Raw genomic sequence first — 22,654 nt, forward strand, 5'->3', positions numbered from 1 at the left:
AGTCACAAAGTTGAAAAAGGACAAGACTAGAATCCAAAATGTCATATCATAGGTATATACTTTCTTATCAGTCTCATTCCAATGTTGAATCCTAACTCTCAAAATGCTGGTAGATGGTATCTGGGAGGCAATTGAAGTCAGGGGGTGCAAGCCTCATAACTGAGAGTGGTGTCCTTCTAAGACACACAAAGAGATGTCTCACTCTTCTCCAGTGACAGAACACAAGAGAAATGGGTGGTCTGCACTCTCAAAGTGAGCCCACTCCAGAACTCTACTGTGCTGGCACCATGATCTTATACTGCCAGTCTCCAGATTTGTGAGAAATAATTCTGCTGTTTGTAGGCTTCCCAGGTTGCTAGTTTGTTACAGCATCCCAAATTAAGGCACTATCTGTCTTGGATTTGGCTAAATCGATGAAGGCATGAAGAGGAAAGATCATGTTCAACTCCTAAAGAAATCAAAATTCAAAAGATGGCAGAACACTTTTAAACGGCCTGTTATTCACTCTTCAATTATGAATAAGCCATCTTTCTAAAATAATTTTTGCAAGATCTAAGACCCTCCTCTTTTTTCTAACTTCTCTTCTTCAACTCCCCAAAACACACACACACACACACACACACACACACACACACACACACACACACACACACACACACACACACGCTCTCCAGCACCCATGAATTATCCATGGTCCAGGAATTTAACTTCTTTATAACTCAACAGCTGAAATCACTTTAAAAGTCTTTCAAGGGAAGAACTGAGGCAGACGTCTGGAGAAAATCATAGACAATTGTAAATCCTTTGGGCTTGGTTGCTGTTCTCACACCACAGCCCCACTGCCATGTGACATATTAGCCCACAAACCACATCCAAAGCCGACTCCAGGTTGGTGCTACTGCTGTGAAGCCAATGAATGAGCAGAAAGGCAAGAGGGATGTTTCCTAGTCTAGACTGGTTTTAATAGGAGAGGAGAGGGAACCTGGGGCTTATGGACTAGAAAGAGCTTCAGTGTATTTCATTCACCCTTCCTCCCTACCCCCTAGGACACTGCATTATCAACATGGTTAATTATGAAAGCATTTAAATTCCTTGATCTTGTGAACACTCCTAGGGGGGAAAAAATAGTTTAAGGCTACAAACAGACCAAAGGAAAAAAGAAATGAAAGAAAAAAAGAAATGAAAACCTCTTACCTGTTATTTGCTGATATTTCTCTAATAGAAACACAAAATCCTACTGCTTTCTTTCAAGGTTCTGCTAGCACATTGTTTCTCAGCTGTCAGTGTATCCACACACATGCATAAACAGTACGCAACACACAAGTAAGGAAATGCACATTCTAACTTAAACTCCTTTTTCTTCCTCTAATAATTTAAAAATAAAATGTAACAGCTTGGATTTTAAATATTTAATCTGGCAAATATAGGAAAAAATCATGAACTATAATGTCATATTTGGCAAAGCAAAGTTTGTTAGGATAAAAATATCTGTGTTTTAACATTTTAGAAGACATTTCCAATATTTTAAAAATAAAATTATTCCCCTGCTTCAGAAGAGAACCAAGGTATAAATTCTCTTTTCTACACATGAGGTTTTCATGAAGAGTAGAAAAACAATATTATATTTGTTTAAAAAAATGGTTAACTTTACATACTAACCAAAGTCCCCACAGAAATAAAAACTTTCATATTTACTAGTGTGGTTCATTATTTTGTCAAGGACTTTAGTTGTTAAAGCAACTCAGTAAGAATTGTCTTCCCTTAAAATATTAAATTATAAAATAAAATAAAATTACCATATTTTACTCTCATTTTTAAAAGTTTGTCTTTTTTGTCTGACTTCTAATTTTTTTTAATACAGGACAACAATTTATAGTGTGAACTTTAAAGTTAGTTGTTTTAGAACTTACACATTAACAGCCAACTATGTAAGTAAGTTTATCACTTTAACCCCATATAATGACAATAAAATACTTTTATTGTAACAACTGTGAATGATGAAAAGTAATTATTAAGGAAACCATAAATATAAAAGGCTGGAAAGTCAACCTCAGAGGAATGGGGGGAAAGGAAACTTTGATATGTATCATCACCATAACATGTAGAAACTCAAAATCTAAGCAGAATCATCCCAAATCCCTCCAAATTCTAGAACTCAATCCCCCACATCCTGTTGCAAAGAGGGCTGAAAATCTGTCCCCATCCCTGTCAGCAGACAAAGGAAAGTCACTTCTACAGCCAGACCATGTCAAAGAGAAGACACAGCTACTGCAGAGGGACGCCTTGAATCCACTGGTGTGTAAAGTATAGGCTGGGGCCTTCTTGTCAGCTATTACCATAAAAGAATAAGAGGAAACAGTGACATTACTACACAATGGAAAGGTCAAACAGCTTGCAGCCATTTCATGACCCAGACAAGTCAAGGTCAAGGGATTCAGGTAGCAACTTAGCCAGGGCATAAGTTACAGCACAAATGAATTGTTTTAACACATCAGCTTTGGTCAATTAAACCTAACAAGGCAAGTTGCATCACGTAGCAGGGTTCCTGACACCAAGGCCAGAAGCTGAGACCGACCTCATAAAACAAGGCTTTTAACATAGCATAGCAAATTTAAGGTAATCCATCCAGAAACTGCAGATGTCAGAATAATAAAATACAAGTTGGTTTAAGCAAGAACATTTTTCACACTTTAGAATTCACTAATAGAGGGGTATAGACTTCATATTGACATACTCATGTTATTAACATAGACATAAATATAATCCCTTACTTACATGAATTACAGAATCCACCCTATTTCAAAAAACATTTTTAAACATCTGTGCTCATGTTTAGATCTTTTTTTTGTTCTGTATTCTACCATTCCCTGTTAACACTAATATATTTCTAAATGCATTTTTTAACATGAGTGTAAAAAAATCAGGTTACTGAAAAAATTTCTATATCAGAACATTAGTGTCACTTAATAGTACTTGGTGCTTGTTAAATGCTGCTATATCCTTTTATGGGAAACATATATTTTAAAAATCAACAAGTACTATTTATTCAATTTCCTATTTTAAGAAATAGTTCAAGCTAACTAGAATTTTTTAACTACATATCTATTTAGCATTGAAGTTTTTGTCCTCAAAGGCCATTCTTATTTTCTACATGTTAAATTCCATTTTCAACTGATTTTTGCTTCATCAATAACTTATTACGTGCTCTGAACTGCCTTGAGACTCTGAAAATATACAACCTCCAGGCAACTTTCAGCTAGTAAAATTACTTCATCCATCAAACATATTTTCAATTAGATAGTCTTTATTCAGAGTTATTTAATTTGGTGTAATTCATCAATGCTGTCCTGTTTAAACTATCAGAAACAAAGAGAATATATGTATCTAAGTATTTTATTATAAACAATGCATTTATATAAACAGAATATGTATATGTAAGTGTTGCATTATAAACAATGTATTTATGTACATGGATGACTTTGCTTTCCTTTCTTAAAATACTGCTTCATTTAAATTGTGAGGACTTTACTTAAAATATTGCTTCATTTAAATTTTGAGGAATAGATATAGATATAGACATAGATATAGATATTATGTGGCCTTCAATCCACCTCAAGGTCTTTCTATCTCATTGGCTAATTGTAGGCCTTTCTTCCAATTTTCTGACTAATGTGACAACCAAAAAGCCCTACTATTCAAGTCCTATCAGTCTCACATCTTGCTATGTTCTGTCTAATACCAGCTAATCCCACAGACTCACTTCTTACTGCAGGCACGAAGTTTTCACAAGTTCCCCACAACTTGATGATTTATTCTCCATGCCAAACCCTAACAACTGAATTCAGTTAAATTAACCACATCACATAATTAGAGTTCAAGGACCTAGGAATTTACTTGAAAATGGGACGACATACCACACCGCCACAGGAAAGTGAGCATAATCAAGAGGAAGCGTCTCTTCTTGCTATGTTTGGCGTGAGGCATGCTGCTGTAATAACTCAAGTTTCCGATCGCATAACCGCTAGTCCTTGAGATTTCTAAAATTATTCCTCCTCCACAAGGATGGAGAGAAACATCGTGGAAGACTTGCTTTGAATTCTGTGCTGGCCATTCAACTGCTCTACCACAGCATATACACTGTAAAATTCCACAAGTGTCCCAAGATCTACTCTCATCAACTTTACCCCGGAACATGCTAGTCTTTCACAAACTAAAAAACTTTTCTTCAGAAGCAAGTGGCAGAGCAAGGAATCATTCTTGCCTTAACCTATCACATGAAAAGATTTAATAATTGCCTATTTGAATAAGTATGTTTGAATAAGTAGTCTATTTCTACCCTTATAAACCTTAAGGTACAAATAAATTTTATTGATGATAAATTCAGTTATATTTAAACTACTGATGATAAAAAAAAAGACAACTAACTTTGATTTTTTTTTTCTAAATTACAGACTTCTGCCTCCACCTCCCGGTGAGACCCTCCCTCCTCAGTTGCTAAATTCTAAATGGTCCACAGAAGTAGCAAAACAAAGAGTGTCATAAAACAAATAATGGGGTATTTTTCCCCAAGTCTGTTGGTTTATTTTTGTTGTTGTTGATGTTATTTAACCAAGCAGAATAAGAGCTTGTGAGAAAAAGGACTGTGCTAATGTTAAATATCTCACAGAGTTGCTTCAAATCCCAGTGCCAAAAAGTTAATGGAAGATTTTTTTTTAATTCTAATTTCTATTTGGCAGCTTCTTCCTAAATTCCAAATTTACGGAAACATAACTAAGTAAAATTTAAAATCCTACTAAATCTCTTACAAATCTCTATTCTCTGGGTGTTTAGATGTGTTTCTTATGTAACCATAGAACCAAAGCAGGAGCAATAGGTGGCCATTCTAAAGTGTGCCTACCCAAGTCCAAACCTTTAAGTACATTGCCAAGTGTCACCTGTCAGCAGACCCAAACATGCTCCCTTTTGGAACATTCTTGTCCAGATAACTAGTGTTCTTCAACAGTCAGTACAATCCTAATTCTTACACATATGGAGTTACCTGGATTTATTTCCCACACAAGAGATACAGTAGGTGTGTAAACCCAGCAAACAAAGTCTAGATAACTGCTTTTTATTTCAAAATTTATACTGTTGTGTATATGCAGGAAAGTTTTATAAAGTAGAAAGGATGCCTAATGTTACCGGTAAAAGATATTTCCAACCTTTGTTACCCCCAGAAAGTATGCTATATGTTATTTTGTTTTAAATCCTTAAAAAAAAATTATTATTGTGGGAACAAATGAGCTATTCTCTTGCTTTTTCTCTCTCTTTTCAATATGGATTTCTTTCAATATGTCTTTCAATCTCTATCTCCTCTTTCCCTCTCCCTTTATCCTTTGAAAAATGAGATCATATTAACAGCAAAGCAAGGGCTTAGTTTGCCATATCAGAACACAGTTGCCAAGCTTTCCCAGCTGGCAACCAGGGCCTTGGAGTTTAACTCTTGAGTTGTCTGGCAAAGCTATGTTGTGGCAGGGACATCCTGGCACACTGGACGGAACTTCCAGCCCCCTTGCCTCTGTTCTCTTCTTATCGGTAGAGAATTGCTAAGTATCTTATCTTACAATGTATGTTCCCACCAAAATCTCATTAAGCCAAGGAGCAAGACATGCCAATAAGAGTCCTTCTTTATCTTGTGAATTATGTACAACAAAGAATGCAAACAAATGTGCACTAGAGTTCACGAGTTCAGTCAAGGACAAGGTGCTGGATGGGAAAACTCAACAGGCCTCCCTAAATCAAATATGCATAAAAAGTATTTCTCCTACACACAAACTTCATGCTCTCTGAGCACTTCACAATGCAAGCACATCAAATCATCATTCTGCAGAGCAGCCTCATGTTAACAAGTTAAGAGAGTTTATTTTCCACCATAATGGCAAATACCTGCAAATGAAGTGAAATTTATTAAAATGTTAAAATGTACTGTCAACTTGCAAACAATTATGTACTTAAGCTCTTCATAAAGAAATAATTGTTACCCAAAAGGATTCTGAGATCCAGTAACTGAAGGAGGAAAATAATTCCTCGCATTTACTTCCTCGCTAATAACATGTGACAACCAGGAAGGGCTTTATTTCGAAAACAATAATGATTACAACTTCCCCTGTAAACAAGTCACATTTTTCACAAGTTCAAAATAGCCTTCCATTATTGTAACATTCAATAGTAAAACAACAAAGGTTGCCATCCAAAAATGGATTGCAAATTTTAAGGGTTGGACAGGGCTAAAGTACCTGTTCATGATAGCAATAAGCTTGCTAAACTCTGTCACAGTTCAAAACATGTTTAATAGTAGTACAAAGTACAGTTCAAAAACCACTTAGGCTAACTTGGTTTGAACCCTAATCTGTTATGTTCATACCAACAGTTCCTATCTCTTGAGATCTTTAAGCTTCTTGGTGTATTGTGACCTTTCTCTTTTTCTTTAAACACTTCTCTGACCCAGATAAAGCTCAGTCCCCTCATCACAACCACCCCCTGCCCCTCCTCTCCACAGATGGGACACAGTCTAGCAACTCAAGGCCTCCCATAGGCCAGACTTCCTTCTGTGCAGCCCTTTGGGTAGAAGTGCTAATCCTTCTTATTAATTAACAAGATAATGGTGGTTAACCGAAGCAATATTAATTCAAACTATCAAGGAAACTTCACCCAAAATTATTTTAGCCTTTTGGTTGCTTTTCCCAGTATGCAGAATTATGTACTAGGAATCCAGTAACATTTTGATCTTGAACTGAAAATTCAGGAGTGACTGATTTATATGAGATTTCAACATGGAGATTTCTTCCAGAAGGTTTCCTTTTGATTTCTCCACATTTACACTCTAACACATTACTGGCTAAAGGAGATATGTCCCCCTCGACATGATACTATAAAATTGGGAAGGGTGCAAATTGAGACAACTAGAAATTGTTTCAGAAATAAGCAGTTATGTGACAATATGTGCAGTCAGTCATAATGGATGCAGAGTATATCACTCTGACATTGGGCATGTCCTCCACACACTTTTGTCACAGCACAGGACTTGAGTGTCACAGGAAGGTGTGCTCTACAAGGCTTGTTTTGTTATACTTTGCTTTGCTTTTCTGAATGTAATAACAAAGACAATATGAGGAATAGGTACTACATGTCCAAGAATCATTGGACATCTTAGTATCTTTAGAAAAATGAAGACAACTTCAGAGCTACTGCTTTCTTTTAATCTCCCACAATATTTTATTTTTTTTAAAGCTAAAAAAAAAGAAGGGGGAGGATTTTATATTAGCTAAGGTTTGCTGTAGCAAACAAGCAAGCAGCTTTCATTCAGGGATTGTCAAAAACTTTCCAGTGTGCCCACTGCAATGCGGATGCCAACCAACGAATCAAAGGCATTCAGCAACTAGACAAAGAGGGTCTGATGCCAACCTCGGTGCCACTGGCAACCATTATTGGCATCAAACACAGTGTCTGCCTTTTTTTTCCCCCTCGCCTGGCACTTCACAAACAAAATGGCGGTTCTTGTAGCAACGGAACAGCAGAAGCGCAGCTCTCTGAATCAATAACGTCAAATGATTTTATGGATTTAAACACAGTTACTCCCAAATGATGTGTGCATTTTAGGTAGGGTAGTTTATAAACAACTCTATGAACACAATCTTTTGCTAGTATAAAGAAATAATAAAATGGATTGAATTGCGGTCAACCAGACTATAAGCATAGAAGAAGCTGACTAACAAAGGCATTGAGCTTTAAAGAAAACACTGCCCTGTGATGCAAAAGCCTAATAAACTATGAATCAAAAATGATTTCAGAATGCATAATTTTTCCCAAAACCCTTATCAGATACAGATGTAGCACTATTGTATGGATGTCAAAGCTCTAGTAACTCTTTCCACATTTCAGAAAAGATGAGGTTGCTGTACACGAAGAAGGAAAAAAAAAGTGCGGGTTGAACCAAAAGAGAAAGAGGGAGAAAGAAAAGCATGGGAAGTTGGTCAACAATAGAACTTTATTATATGTTGGTCTTTATTTCATCCTCCAAAAGTGATGCAATATGTGATCTTGTATAAATAACCAAGAGGACTATTGACATTTCTAGATCTGGAAATTGTCAATATATTGTAACATCACTCCGCACTGCAATGCGGATGCCAACTAACAAATCACAGGCATCCTGAGCTAAACAAAGAGGGTCCGATGCCAATCCTGGTGCCAGTGGCAACCATCTTTGGCATTCTCTCTGTTCTTTTCATGTTTTTCCCCCAGTCTTTTAGAAGTAGAGGTGGGGGAGGAGAGGGAAGATTGGGAAAAGTAGTTTTGTTGCTCATTCTGTTACAAACATTATATTTTTCCTTCCTAATTTTTCTTTTTTTTTTAATACTTCTTTACCTAATTTAGAAAACAGGCTTAAGTAGCTTTCATGTACTTAGAGATGTGAGATATGCAGCTCTCTGACTGACTACAGATATCTTTTAAAAACCTGCCTGCCTTCTTTAATCAACTGCTCTGCAAAAAAAAAAAAAAAATGACATAATTAACCTATGCTTGACAAATAAAAATATATAAATTTTGAAAAAGAGAAAAACACAAAAGCACTGTTGTGACTTGCAAAAAGAGAGCAACTAGATGTTAAGAGGACACGATACACAGGGCAGGTAGCAGAAAAGACACATTATTAGATGCGCAGCATAAAATGATGAAAAGTTCTTACTGAAAAAGTTGCTGAGACAACAACAAAATCAATGTTTCTGTCTGAAGATATGGTCTGCAAGAGTTGCTAAAAAAAACTTTATGATTATCATAACCAATGGGGTGAGGTGGAAGGTATTTATGGTTGCTTTTTTCAGTCTATCCTCACAAATCCAAAAGATATGTTCTTTATTGTCAGTTCATCAAAACTAAAAGAATTGGCTGCCTGCCCTCCAAGTAAATATGTGTGCATGCACACCTCAAGGACTAGCCTTCAAGCAAATTAAAAAATGTGAGCAGCAGTGGGGTAATTTCAAACCTTCCTTTTCTACCCTAAAAAAGTTCCATGACCCACTTTTAAAACTTGACTTTCACTCTTGACTCTTTACACTACAGTTACAACCCATTGGTAGTCAATCCAATATATACATGCAGCCCAGTCTTCACATGCGACCTCCTAGAGAGCTGTCAGTCAAATTAAGTGTCATGTGTTAATGAGCTTGTACTTTAGGATCCATACGATGAAAATACATTTTCCTCCCCAACCGTTATTATTTAAACTTGAGTTCTTAAATACATGGAACTAGCAAATGCAGTATGTCATTTGAAATTATATATGGGGTTTTTTTCAAATGTGTAATGCCCAGTACCATCATTTAAAATAAGACTGGAAATTTTTAAATGACACCTAAGCCTATCTCTAAACCTGAACCAAGGAAATAGCAGGTCAAAAAACAACACATAGCTAAGTACCTAAACTTCTAGATCAAAAGATTCATTGTTCAGGGAAGATATTCAAGTATCTGGTGATTTATTAAATCCTCCATTTTTATGATGAACATCAGGTAACTGTCTGCCACCTGACTGTCTATCTGAAGGCCATATTTCCTCCTGCCAGGCCAAGTTCCGGAATGACTCATCATCTGTGGCAGCTCAAACTTCGGGCCACTTTTGGTATGCTGCTTTTTTAAGTGACGCTGTACTAAGAACTATTGCTAATACAAAGCCATCTATATCTTGACACACAGGTGATATTCTCACCTACTTAAGGGAAATATGTTAAGAAAAATTAAAACATAAGGAAACATTTCATGAACTGACAAAATAGCAACAACATCACCTATTTAGAATTGCTCAGGCAACATTTATAACTTTCTTTTTATGGAGCACTTTAAAACATTGGTATGGTATGCGGTTTCTGCATTCTTTTTGAGATTTATTTTAAACCAGTGTAACCAGTCCACTTTCTGTTTTCATTCTGTAAGGAAAGCTTTACCTTTCCTCTCTGGTAAGTTTCAAGAATGCATATTCAAGTAGACTAACAATATAAAGTGTTCCCAAGTCATTCTGGGGAAATAATATACATTATTTAAACAAGAACTAGAGTGTACTAAATGTGCAGCAAATATTTTACAATCAAAATAATAGGTGTTGATGAAAATATTAAAACTGCATATATCTAGGTCTCTGCAAGATACATATTTTGATATTAGCTATCGTAAGCATTTTGAAACAGTAAGTGTTAATTCTGTTTTCAATGCTAGAATCTTAAATTCCTGAATGAAGCTCACCTACCTCATCAGTTAAAAGATCAACAGAAAGATTCTTCAATGGTTTGACTATTCATAAATAAAGTCACATTTTCAAATCAGGAAAAGACTGAGAAATGTATTCTAGCACAGAAATTGAAGTATAATAATAGACTGTTTTCTAGAGTACTCTATGATTGCACGTATGTTTAAATAAAAAGAAGAAAGAATGGGTGAGTGTATCTTTGTGGTCTCTCTTTAAATACTCTTCTAGATAAGAGAGCTCCATATCTATTTACATGGCCCGCACATGGCAGTGGACGTGAGTTTAACTGGGCACACCACTGTACCCAGAGACATAGAGGAGGTCCAGAACCCACAAGGACCCTCTAACCCAAGCCAGTTATTCCATCTAATGGAGGTTTGTGGATCACGTTTGCCCTGCTAGAAGAAAGAACAATCTGCTCCTACCTTGCTCCTGCACGTAGTATGCCAAAAACAAATCAAGCTCCTTAACTGATACTGTGATATGATGTGGCTGGACACAAAGTGCTGGGTTTGTGCAATGTGGGGATTTCATGAGCCGCTCTCCATCGGTACTTTCCAAAGGGATGCCTTTGAACAGGATCACCATGACTAGATCCAGACGCCAGACTTTGTCTGCCTGTCGCAGGCAGTCGATTCTCCTAATCTTACCCTTCTGGTCAGGATTGGATAAGACACAGCACGGGTGCTTCTTGCCAGTCACAGTGAGCACAAAGTCCTCTCGGTACTCCTGGCGGATATCTTTGCGCAGTTTGGCCAGGAGCCTGGATGCCCATTTCTGTTTGATTTCAGGCTTTTCACTGAGAAGCTCATCTTTGACTGCTCTTTCTTCATCCTTTGACATTCGCTTCTCATGCTTTTTAAAGTACTTGCGTTTTCGAGCCTGCAGGTTGAACCAGGTGTAGGCGATTGCACGGACATGTGGAAGAAGTGCCTCGATGAATGGGTGAAATTCATCCTGTGGAAGATGAGAGGGGAAAGAAGAGGTATAGAGTCAGTTTAATTTCAAATGTTCAAATGATAAAAACAATTTATCCTCAAGTCGATAGTAAAAAGTTATACATGAAAATAACATTCTCTTATTTACAATGAACAACATAGCAGGACAAGGGAAAAAAGAAAGAAAAAAAATATGCCAAGCTGGCCCCCTCTCCAACCAAAATCACCAAGTTAATTCTCTCTCCTAGGCAGAAAATAAGGTCTTATTTTGTATTTTCCCTCTGGCCTCATCTTCAGTCATGCCCACCCCAAAATCATGCGCTGTGTGTTCTTTAAAACATATGTGACTAAGGTGCTTCCTAAGTTAATATTTAAATATTTGACAGACCAACTAAACACTATGCAGTACCATTTTTAAAAGAACACAGTGCGATTTTTTTTTTTAAATCGGAGCAGAGCTTCTCAGAAGGCAGGAACGAAGCCACAGTTCATTTCTCTTCTCTGTGACACAGAAACACAAAGCATATAGATGCTCAGTGTAATGCCACACAGTTCCCGCTTTTGGAGCATGCTCTCAGCAAGAGGCTGCTGGTGGCACAAAGAGCATGCGCCATTAAACTTGATCCATTTTCTTATCAAACGTCCAACATTCCAACACTGAAGTAGCACCATTCCAAGAGTGGTAACTAGAGAAACCAGTATACAGTAAGGGAAAATGGGCAAAGGACACAGCTAGACATATCTGCCAGTGTCCCGAACAGGTTTCCACACTTTAAGCAGTGCATTCTCTCATATCACCAACACCAGCTCCCAACACACACACACACACACACACACACACACACATCCTCGAGCACACACACACACACACACACATACACACATACATATACACACATATATGCACACTTCTCACACTCAAATGCTCATATTCTCACACAGACACACTCTCTTGCATTTGTAAGTAGAAGTTTTTCAAGTTTAAAAAAACAATTGCATGAGCATTCCTGTGGCAGCTCTCCTATAGACTATTCAGCCCCACCGAGTCAGTTAATTTGTGAACTGATCACATGAGTATGGCAATTATTCTAAACCCCTTAAAAATCCATCTAAGGTGAACAATGAAAAATGGCAACTTGGCACCAACTTTACATTCTTTGTGTCTCTGCATGCTGTGGCAGAGTGATACCAGGAGTGCCCTGCTGGTCCCATATTCTTTTTGTAGAATCTACACAAGATAATTTGCCACGTAGATGGACTACCGAACAGGGCTGTGGGTGCACAGGGCTGTGAATCTGGTAGTGGACAGACTATCTAGAACCAGTCTTCTGAACTCAGTGGCTTACCTTTAGGCTCCACATTGTTCTTGCCTGGTTCTTCTTCTAAGCTTTTTAAAGAGAGGACACAGGAAGAAATGGTAGATCACCTTTACTTACAGATATTTCAAGTTATTTCCAAGTGCAGTCAGTGTTTCATTATTTCCTGACTTATGTAAAAGCCTATCTGATAGTTGCTCGGAGAAAGGGCACTAAGGCCCCATGCATGCACACACTGTGCACGTATGCAACAAGCCAAGATCTGAGGCGGATGAGAACATGCACTTCAAGTTTTCTGATCACATTGACTGAACTGTCTTCCCAACCACAAAATAACTTTCTCTAATTGATTACATCCCAAATGAGAATTATAGACATTCGTATTAGTCACCCTGAACTATGTGAACTAACATCTATTCAGACCAGCAGAGTGACTAACTCTACTAGGTAAAGGTGATGAAAGTAAACGAATGACACATCAACAAAGAAGGTGCCCCCCCAATTCCTTATAGCTATGAATACATTTTTAAAATTAAATTCAAAGTTTCAATGCTAAAGACTGCAACATGTCAAGTAGTTTGAAGTTCAGACACAGAATAGGTCCTCTCTAGTCAATAATATAGTTAATCAAGTGTTCTCACACCACCGTAAAACATTCCTACAGCAGAGTTAAGTATGAATCAAAATTTTATAACAATACAGAATGCTGTGATTACATCACAGCATGAGGCATAACCAAATGCCATAGAGGAAATCATTAAACCGATCAGTAGTTTCCAGCAGAGATTTGAACAATTCGGTTACTATGTGAGCACATTAAACTAGGCCATGGAAAGAGTTAAACCACAATCTGTTCTTTGTGTGGGAAGGCAGCCCTGCTCACAGCAACCACAGTCCATGATAAGACTTCCCTATCTCCATACACTTTCAGATGCCATGCTTTTAGTTTTCACTGGAACTATAAAAACTTTGTTTATCCCCCTTCAAAATACATGCAAAAGGAAAGCCTGCTCGAGGAAATGTGGACTTAAACGTGCTTTGGGAACTCACTTCCTATGATCTGACTTTCACTATGATTTATTGATATGACTAAAAAACATGCATATATGCACTCATAAACTAAAAGCTTCATAATGTAAGAAGCACACGAGGGAGCTTTGTCTCACTCCTTTTACTCTTGCCCTGCTTTCAAAAGTGCAATATTATTTTAATAGATATTAAGCAATTAGATAACACTTAAGTACTTAACAGTCTTAAATACTATGTTCAGTGACATTTTGTTTTCTTATAAAGACATCACACATAGTTTTGATTAACTGGCTTGAAGTTTCAATAGAAAATCAAAAACATCATCTACCCAATACCAAATTTCAAAAATTTAACAAATTACGTTAGACAATGAAAATGCAAATTTGACAGTTGAATTTGGAAACTCTTGGCCAATATGCATAAAAATATGTTAGCTTGAGTTTACTGTCAATGATGCCAAATATTGTTTTGCAACATGCATTTTTTTTATTGATTGATAAAGGGATTGCAAACTTTCTCAGACCATTGCTTTGCCCTGTTAATATCTTTCAGGGCCTCACTATGATGTGAATTCCTTTTCAGTGAAACACTTACTTGATAAGGGGACAAATCCCCCCAAATGGTAGTAAATGGAGATTTGCAATATGTCACATACATTTTTGCATTAACATGTCTAAATGTCATCTCCCGTGTGAGACTGTTTTCTATTGCCGAGAAGCAATACATTCTGAATGATTGCAAGTGATGAGGATATAGAGTGAAGCAACTTCTCATTCCAAAAAGTGATTAAGGTATTCAAATATTCTAACTAATAGACTATTACAGCACCAACCAATTGCTAAAATAATTCTTTAAAATCAAAGCACAGGAGTTAAGATCTAAAGGCTATACTAAGGCAATACACAAGCTCATCCTTTCATAAATTTTTTTAAGATACATTGATGTTCGGTAATCCTTTTTCTTACAAAACTGCCTTCAGTTGAATTAAACTGACAAACAAATAAGCAAATTACAAATTTCAAAATATAAGTAAGCTTTCTTATTTTAACAAGATATATTTGCTTTCCTTCCTGGAAACAATGGTTTCCATGAAAGGGATGGAAAATCAGACCAATACAGTGGAGGAAAAGTAAATACTAAGTGTTCTGGGAGCATCAACTATACAATAATAAATCGTTAAAAAATATATTTAGAGAAAAACTATGAAAACCAAATTTTTAAAATTCAATGTCATCTTGCCAATTGAAAGTTATATTAAAGGGTTTATATTACATTCAGAAAAGGCAAATTATATAATAGTTCTTAACTTTCCACTACAGCTTGTTTACACGGATCTATAAATTCTGGTTTATACTGATACTACAGCATATTTTGTTAAATATCAACATAAATAGTAACTCCTTTTAAACTACAATTCTTGCTAAAATCCAGATTGATTCAATGCAAGAACTGTAGTACTTCATAAAGTTCCCACTAAATAAGAATGTTACTTTGTTTTCTCTGTGCATATTGTAAAGGAGTTGTGCTATAGCTATTATGCTCTTGTAATACAAGATTAAACTATTGATTTGATACAAAAATAGCACTGTAAATATATTCTAGCCTCTGCAATACTTTCTACTACCTATAAAGTCACCCAGAGATTATTAGTTAAGGAAGACTTAAGAAATTGAAATTCCTTCCTGTTATAGGCCTTCATCCCCCCCAAAAAAGGTTTTAATATTAATCCAAATTTATAGTTATAATAACAAAGACTATATAGTCATCATGAATTAGCTTGCATGAACCCTTGAATACTAATATGATAGCTGAATCATTATGCTGTATATGCTCCTAACATTCCAGGTTCTGCAATGATTTTTTTTTAATACACACAAAGTAAAACTAGTGACTTTCTAATGTATATTTAGGGGACACAAAAATGCACTGCAATCTCTAGCAGTGTTCCCCCAAGGCTGAAACTATACATAAAAATTCAGAAAGCACAATTATTCAGCCTTTTCCAGGTAAGAATGAATGATGCAGTACTTTGTAAGTTAAAAACTTGTTTCAATGATAGTTGATCTCAGCTTAAAAATAATATAAATGGACATACTTTACCAGAAAGAGAAAAAAACATTCTACTGATGAGTAACAGAAAAGGTAACTAACAACTGCAGGAAATTCGTTATACCTGAAACAGTTTCATCATAATCATTGGGTACTACCATTCCTAGCTTTTAAAATACAAACAACTCAGCAGCCCATTTTCCCAGTTTTGTTAAAGTTCACTACTTGCTTAAAATAGCCATATCTAAGTTAATCATACTCACATGCCAAACAAAATATAAACAATAAAAAATGTGTCAGCCAAAAAGCTTACAGGACTGTATCCAATCATTGAATAAGCCTTATCATTGTTTTCATCTTCATTCACAATTTATGAGTGCATCAGTCCTTTTGAATCACAATGGTTTCTAATTGTCATACAATTGAAACCTTAATTATTTGTCCATTATAAAAATGCATCGTCGTATTAGTTTTTTTTAATGTTTTAACTTGGCCAAACCTAGCCAACACTTCTTTAACTGCTTAGATCTCACGGCAATGTTAAAGAAAACACCTAATCGATTATCAACCATGCCACATAGTCCTACCTAAAAACTGAAGCAAAGTGTCCCATGAGTTTAAAAGCTTGATGCAGTGTTTCAAATAACAATTCTATAATAAGCTATTTAGTTAGTTTTATCAGTAGATTAGTTCTCAGGCAGGCCAGCTATGAAAACTGCGGCCAGGTAAGGTCTGTTCTGTTCCTTCTCCCCACTTTCCCCCCTTGACTGGTTCAAAGAAATTAGAATTAGAAATTGTGTCGGTGCTTTCAAAGACAACACCGGGGTTTGGTGTGGTTTTATAACCTTGTTCCCCAAATTAGAACCGTTTTTAAACTTTTAAAAAAAATACCATCTTCCTTTCCCAATGTTACTTTTAGTCTCGGTATGCTCAAATGCCGTCAAATGTATAGGTCTCCCCCTCTCCCTCGCAAAAAAAAAAAAAAAAGAAGAGCAAGTTTGAAAAGTCCTTAACATTCACCACCACAGCCGCCTAAACTCTTGGCAAGGTAAAGGCCACCTCTGCGGTGTGGTCGCTGCAAAGCCCCAAGTGCGAGTCACTAGCGACCAGCACTTCAGATCCTCAAATACAGCAAAGGAATGGGACCTCGGACCACAGCCTCGGACTTGCTTCGCTGCCCGCCCACTGCAGGCAGCCAAGTCCAGAGGCGCCCACACAGCCCGGCGCCCGGCTCCCCCAGCCCAAGTTCATTGCTGTGAAGTGCTCAGCCCCTTAAAGCTCCTCTAAAGCCTGCGTCCGCCTCCGTGCGCCTGGCGCGGAGTTGGAGACGAGCGGCGGGCACCCCCGGCGTGGGGTTGCCAAACAGCGGTCCAGCCCACACTCGGGGGCCAGCAAAAAGGGGCTTGAGCCCGCGGGCCTCGGCTCGGTCCAAGGCCCGGCGCCCCGCTCCCCCGTGCCCAAGGCTGTGGGGAGGTGGGGGGGGGAGAGGCCGGACGCGCCCGGCAGCCGCGGAGTGAGAGGCCTCGGCGCGGGGGGCTCCCACCACCCCGCAAAGCCGGCCGCAACTCTGGGCCACTTGTTCGCAGGACGAGGATGTCGTGGAGGTAAACCTCAAGCCGTTCATGTGTCCTCAGGAATCACAGCAATCAAACCAAACAAAGCATATGGGGCCAGAGAGAAAAACCAGAGAGAGAGCGAGCGAGATAGGTACCTGAGTGAGACAGATGGGAGAATACATCATGACTTCGCCTTAAAACGCACTTTCCCGGAGATGGCCCAAGAAAATCTTCCAGAAGCAAGAATCTCATCTATTCATGTTACAGTCATCGGAGCCCCGCGACGCGATCAATCAGGACGGGGCTCTGCGCTGGATCACCGCAACTTCACAACAAACCCAGTCCTCCTTAAATAGCCAAAGATTCAAGTTCACTCGGCGAGCTAGATTTCCTGGGGTGAAATCCAATCTACACTTTTAACCCTCTTGCAGTCCGGGCGCGCTGGCCGGCCGTGCTCGCCGAGGCTGCCGCCGCCTCCGTCGCCGCCGCCGGTGTTAGTTGCTTTTCGCCTGGGGTTGGGGTATTTGTTTTCTTTTGTTTGTTTGTTTGCAGTTGTTGTGGTGGGGGGGGTTGGGGAGGGGGAGATGCACGAAGATTCGGTGTGGGTTAGGTTGGGATGATGGTTGTGGGTGAAATGCTTTAAAAAAAAATTAAAAAAAAAAAAAGGCGGGGAAGTGAGCGCAGGAGGGCGGGCGGCGGGGAGAACCAGGAGAAGGTGTCACCGCACTAGGAAAGTTCAAGGTTACAGCCCCGAACGCGGCGGCAGGATCCCGGAGTGGTGTTCGCCGGTGAAACTTTGCCGCCAGCCGACCATGTGTGCGCCAGGGGGAGCGTGAGCGAGTGCGCGCGGGTGGCGGAGCGCGCGCGAGGGAGAGCCGGGTGGGGGCGGGGTGGGGTGGGGGAGCAGGGAGAGGCCGGGGTGAGGGAGGGGGCGCGAGCGCCGATCTCCCGGGCGGAAGAGGCTCGCAGCCCGCGCGCGGTCCTCGGCTGCAGCCGCTGCAAGCCGCCGCCAACGCCGCCGCCCGCGCCGGCTCCAACGCGCCTGCCTGGCCCGCCCGCCCGCCCGCTCGCTTTCGCCCGGCTTCTGGCTTCTGACCTGGCTAAGCGTGGAGGCTGCTGCTGCTGCCGCCGCCGCCGCCCGCTGCTGCTCACAGCCCAGGGGATCGAAACGATCTCCTGGAGGAAAAAAAAAAATCCCAAACGATAAATCCCGCTTTCCCGCTCGACTCCAAACTCCTCCGCTTTAGGTTCTTCCCCCCCCCCTCCCTCCCTCTCTCGCTTTCTTTCGTTGCAAAACTTGGAAGTTGAAAAATTCACCGGTTCCACCCTCTGGACCCCGCTCCAGCTCTCTCCAAATCAGACTTAAGGATTGTTTTATTATTTAATTACACAATCATCGCTTTACTCCTCCTCCTGCAAACGCGCATTCCTTTTGCACCAGCCTTTCTCCACACCCCCAACCCCCACCTTCCTCCTCCTCCTGCGCGCCTCTTCCCTCTCTCTCTCTCTCTCTCTCTCTCTCTCTCTCTCTCTCTCTCTCTCTCTCTCTCTCTCTCTCTCTCTCTCTCTCTCTCTCCCTTCCTCCCTCCCTCCCTCCCTCCCTCCCTCCCTCCCTCCCTCGCGGGCTCGCCCCCCCTTCTCCTCTTCCATTTGTTAAAGGTATCATACCCGTGCAACAGGACCACTTTTTAAAAAACAATAAAGCTCTACTCGATCCACAACCCTCCCCGCACCCCGAAAACCCGCCTGCGAGAGGTATTTGGGTGCCCGCTGCGGACTCTGTAAGCCGTGGGAACATCCTAGTGGGAGAAGCACTGAACCGGCCTGGGATCCAGAAAGGAATGGAAAATTCCCTCACACCCAGGCCGCCCCAGAGCCGGGGTTAGGGCTCCAACCCTCTCACCCGAGCCGGCGCGGTCTGCCCACCCCGTGACTGAAGCGAAAGGGGGGGGCAAAAAGGCCGGAGCTTGAGTGAACTTCAGCTTAAGTAGTTGGGGAGCACCAATGCAAACTTGGGGGACACGGCGCTCAGCCCTGAGGGCCCAGGTACAAAGGAGACGGGGTCCTCCCCGGTCGTCCTGGGCGCAGGCTCGCACCCAAAGCAACGAAGCCGAAGCGGCGCGCGGCGCTTCGCCGGGGTTTGCCGCCCTCCCTAGGGGTGCCCGTTGCACGTGGCCTCGCTCAGAGCGGGAGCACAGGCTGCGCCGCCAGCGCCGCCTCGGGCTCCCTCCTCCTTTCCCCAGCGCTCTCCTGCAGCCCGGCTGGCGGCTGCCCAATCCCCACCCACTGGGCGCTGGAGGAAAGCGGCTCCCTCCCCATAGGAGTGCAGACTGGGCGGGGCCGAGGCGCGCCCGGGGCTGGGGATCGAGGGCGCGCGCGGGCGCGGGCGCGGGGTGCGTGTGCCTCTCCTGTCCTCCCGTAGCGGCGGCGGGCGGGGAGCCGCCGAGCGCCCGCCGGGCTCCGGCGCTACTTCCCCGCCCCCACCCCGGCCGCGAGCCACCGGCCCCCGAGTGAATGAACTTGATTCTGGGGACTTGGAGGGAGGTGGCTTTCCCGGCCCCCTTTTATAGGCACACACCTCATCTTCCCCTCCAGCCCCCCCCCACCCCATTCCGGCTCTTTGCAAGGCGGCGGGGAGGTGCTAAAATCAAAGTGTCCAGACAATGGAGAAAAGAAAAGTGAGCGCCGGGGCTCCCGGGCATCTACCTAGCTCGGGGCGGCTCGGGCCCGTTAGGGGCCAGGACAGCCCCCAAGTTCAGGACCGGTCTAGCGGGACTCCGAGTCTTGTCCCCGGATTGGGAGATGTTCTTTGCAAATTCTCTTTCCCTCTTTTTTCTCACTCCCCTCCACGCCTCCCAACTTTCCCCCCCCCCCCCGTGAGTCCTGCGCTCCGGCCCATCGCCCCCCTCCCCCCCAGGACCTGAAGAAACCAGTGACTTTTTCCTACACCAAGTGGGAGTTATCCACATCAAACATTTCACAACGACACATCAAGAAAAGTAGGCAGGTTCAAGTCAACCATGAAATGGTCACTTTTTAACCCCGTCCTGTCCTCATTAGGGAAATGCTCAAACACAGTCCGTTTTCAAAGAGCGCTCTTAATGAGGCGAGCTTGCCAAATCTACCAGCTGCAGCCCCCGTAAACCCAGAGCCCGTAGAAGAAAGGGCGCTGGGGGTGGGGAGTTGAGGCTAGGGAGAAGGGCTAGGAGTCTGGGAAGACAGGTAAAAGTGGAGGGAAACTGCGAGATAGCTGGCAAATTAACCCTTTAGGGCATGCGCCATAGGGAGCAACAACCCCCCCCCTCAAAAAAAAATCCCTAGTCTACTGACAATGTTAATTTCCTTTGTGCCAGTCATTTCTTAATTTTGAAAAGCTGGAATAAAGTTGACAGTCTTTATAGATGAAAGAAATGAGGTGACAGTTGGGGTTAATCCATACTTACTCCTTTTATAAATTTCAGGTAAATTCATCTTAAATTTTTTTTAAAAAAAAGGGAACAAGTCCAAAGCATTTTATACTGCATAATACCTTGCATCCTTTTTCTCACCCTCACCAGATTCTTCTGGAGGGGGGGCGGGGAAGCTGATAATACCAGCTTTAACTACTGGAGTTCCCCTTTGAACAAATATTCAATTTAACTGGAGTTAATTTACCATAGAAGACATTCCCCTTGGCACAAATGCACTCATGTCCTTGAACACACCTCTTTGAATGCCTGAACTCTTACAGGAGCCATTATTTCAGGGTCTCTTTAAAAATCCAGTGCCCATCTCTCCTTCCCTCCCTCCCTTCCTCCCTCCCTCCTCACCACACCACCCCCAGTGAAAACCTGGCACCCAGAGAGCACTCTTTTCAGCCAGAGAGCCCAGAACCAGCCGTTGTCCCCTGGCAAAAGAGGCCCAGTGCTGGGCCCTGGGCAAGTGTCTCTAGACTTCTCTCCCCTCCTCCTCTTATTGGTCTCCCTTCCCAACAGAAACCATTTCCTTTTGCCATTCTAAAACTCATTTGCAACCAAAAGTTTCTCCCACGGTCTTTAAAAAAAAAGAAAGAAAGAAAAAGGAAAAATTGACAACTATTACACAGAAGAATTCACAAAAGCTACAGCAGCACCAGGGGTAAAGAAGCTGCGACAGACCCAGGTAAGACCCCAGAGAAGTGAAGATGGGCCTCCCTGCCCATCCCTGAGGGGATCAAAACTCTTCAGGTGCCCTATGCTTGTGGGTTATGCAGTGCTTCTATCTGGGTACATTTTGATGGCCATAGAGGATGTTTGGTAGCTTTGGGTTTTCATTTGTTTCCAAGAAAAAGGAAAATGAGAAAGCAGTAATGTTGAAGTGGGGGGGGAGGAGAATGATGAATGAGCAAGGGATGTGGTGGAAGGGAGAGCATAACAGGTCCTGGTGCTCTGTATGAAGGGCCTTGACTTTCAGGCTTGGGAGCCATAGTCAGGATAGCTGACACCCCATAAAGCACTGCTTCTTATGCAGCCAATGCCAAGGTCCTTTCAAGCCTTCTTAGAAAGAGCTCTAGGAGAGTCTTCTGTAATTGAGCCACTGGTGAGTTTGGGTACATGGGACATCTGCTTTATCTGACTTCTCTCAGCTCTTGTCAGTCACCTTTGCTTGGGGAATTATCCATCTTTCACATTCCAGGGAGAAGAGTAGAGAGGGGGAACTGGAAAAGTACATACATATCATTCCCTCCCCCCCCCCCAGCATTTCTGTGTCATAGTATTAAAAGTTATTTTAAAGTATCTCTGAAAAATGCGCTGATACTATCAAAATGGGCTTAAACACTCAGGCATTGATTATTTACCTTGCCTAAACTCTGCTCTCTTCCTCTGAAAGAGTTAAGGCACTGGGATGGTAGACAATCCACTTCTTTCACACACACACACACACACACACACACACACACACACATCAAAGCTTGACTGCAAAACTAGAAAAAGAAGTCCATAGCTCCCTCAACCACAGGAAAATCTTATATGTAGATATGCCAGTATAATTACTGACCCCTCCCAAGATCACCCACTCCCAATCACTTTTAACTGGGAGCATGTGGAAGTGTTTTCCTAACAGAAACGTTATTGATTTCTGAAAGGGATGCCAGAGCTTCAGGCTTCTGGATTTTTCTAAACATAATTTTATACTAAAAAAAAAAATAAACATTGCTACCTAGTTTGAGCCTTACACTGACCTCCTGAAAGAATTTAACACCTCAACTATCTCCTACTTTTGTTTTTTTGGAGTTGGTTTTTTTTTTTCTTTAACCCCCTTTTCTTTCTAAAGAAATTACAGCGACAGGTTGCAAAGCCTGGGCAATTTCATATAAGGTTTCTTGGAGTTTAACAAAGCTGTCATTTTCAATACACCCAATGATTTTTTTCACTTTTTTTTTTTTAGCTCTTGTATGTGATTTTCAGAGAGGTTCCACAGTCCCACACACCCTAGCTGCATCGCCAATATCAATATTTTTAAACTA

General features: G+C 41.2%; 1 protein-coding gene across 8 annotated transcripts in view; it reads right to left on the reverse strand.

Moving 5' to 3' along the window:
• Positions 1 to 17,976, reverse strand: part of Nfib (nuclear factor I B) — a 226,725-nt gene extending 208,749 nt beyond the window's left edge. The window contains exons 1-2 of one of the 8 annotated variants that reach the window (XM_090330010.1): positions 17,325 to 17,969; positions 10,932 to 11,238 (exon numbers count right to left, since the gene is read on the reverse strand). In XM_090330010.1, the coding sequence (XP_090186136.1) occupies positions 10,932 to 11,238; positions 17,325 to 17,354 (337 nt within the window). In that variant the 5' untranslated portion in view covers positions 17,355 to 17,969. Of the gene's footprint in view, positions 1 to 10,706; positions 11,239 to 11,628; positions 11,648 to 17,324 lie in introns of those variants that run through there. The other 7 variants (XM_090330005.1, XM_090330006.1, XM_090330011.1 and 4 more) reach the window with 7 other exon arrangements.
• Between the last annotated feature and the right edge of the window lie 4,678 nt (positions 17,977 to 22,654).

This window comes from Megascapheus bottae, chromosome 3 (assembly GCF_031878675.1).
Source record: "Megascapheus bottae isolate mThoBot1 chromosome 3, mThoBot2.hap1, whole genome shotgun sequence".
NCBI lineage: Eukaryota > Metazoa > Chordata > Mammalia > Rodentia > Geomyidae > Megascapheus > Megascapheus bottae.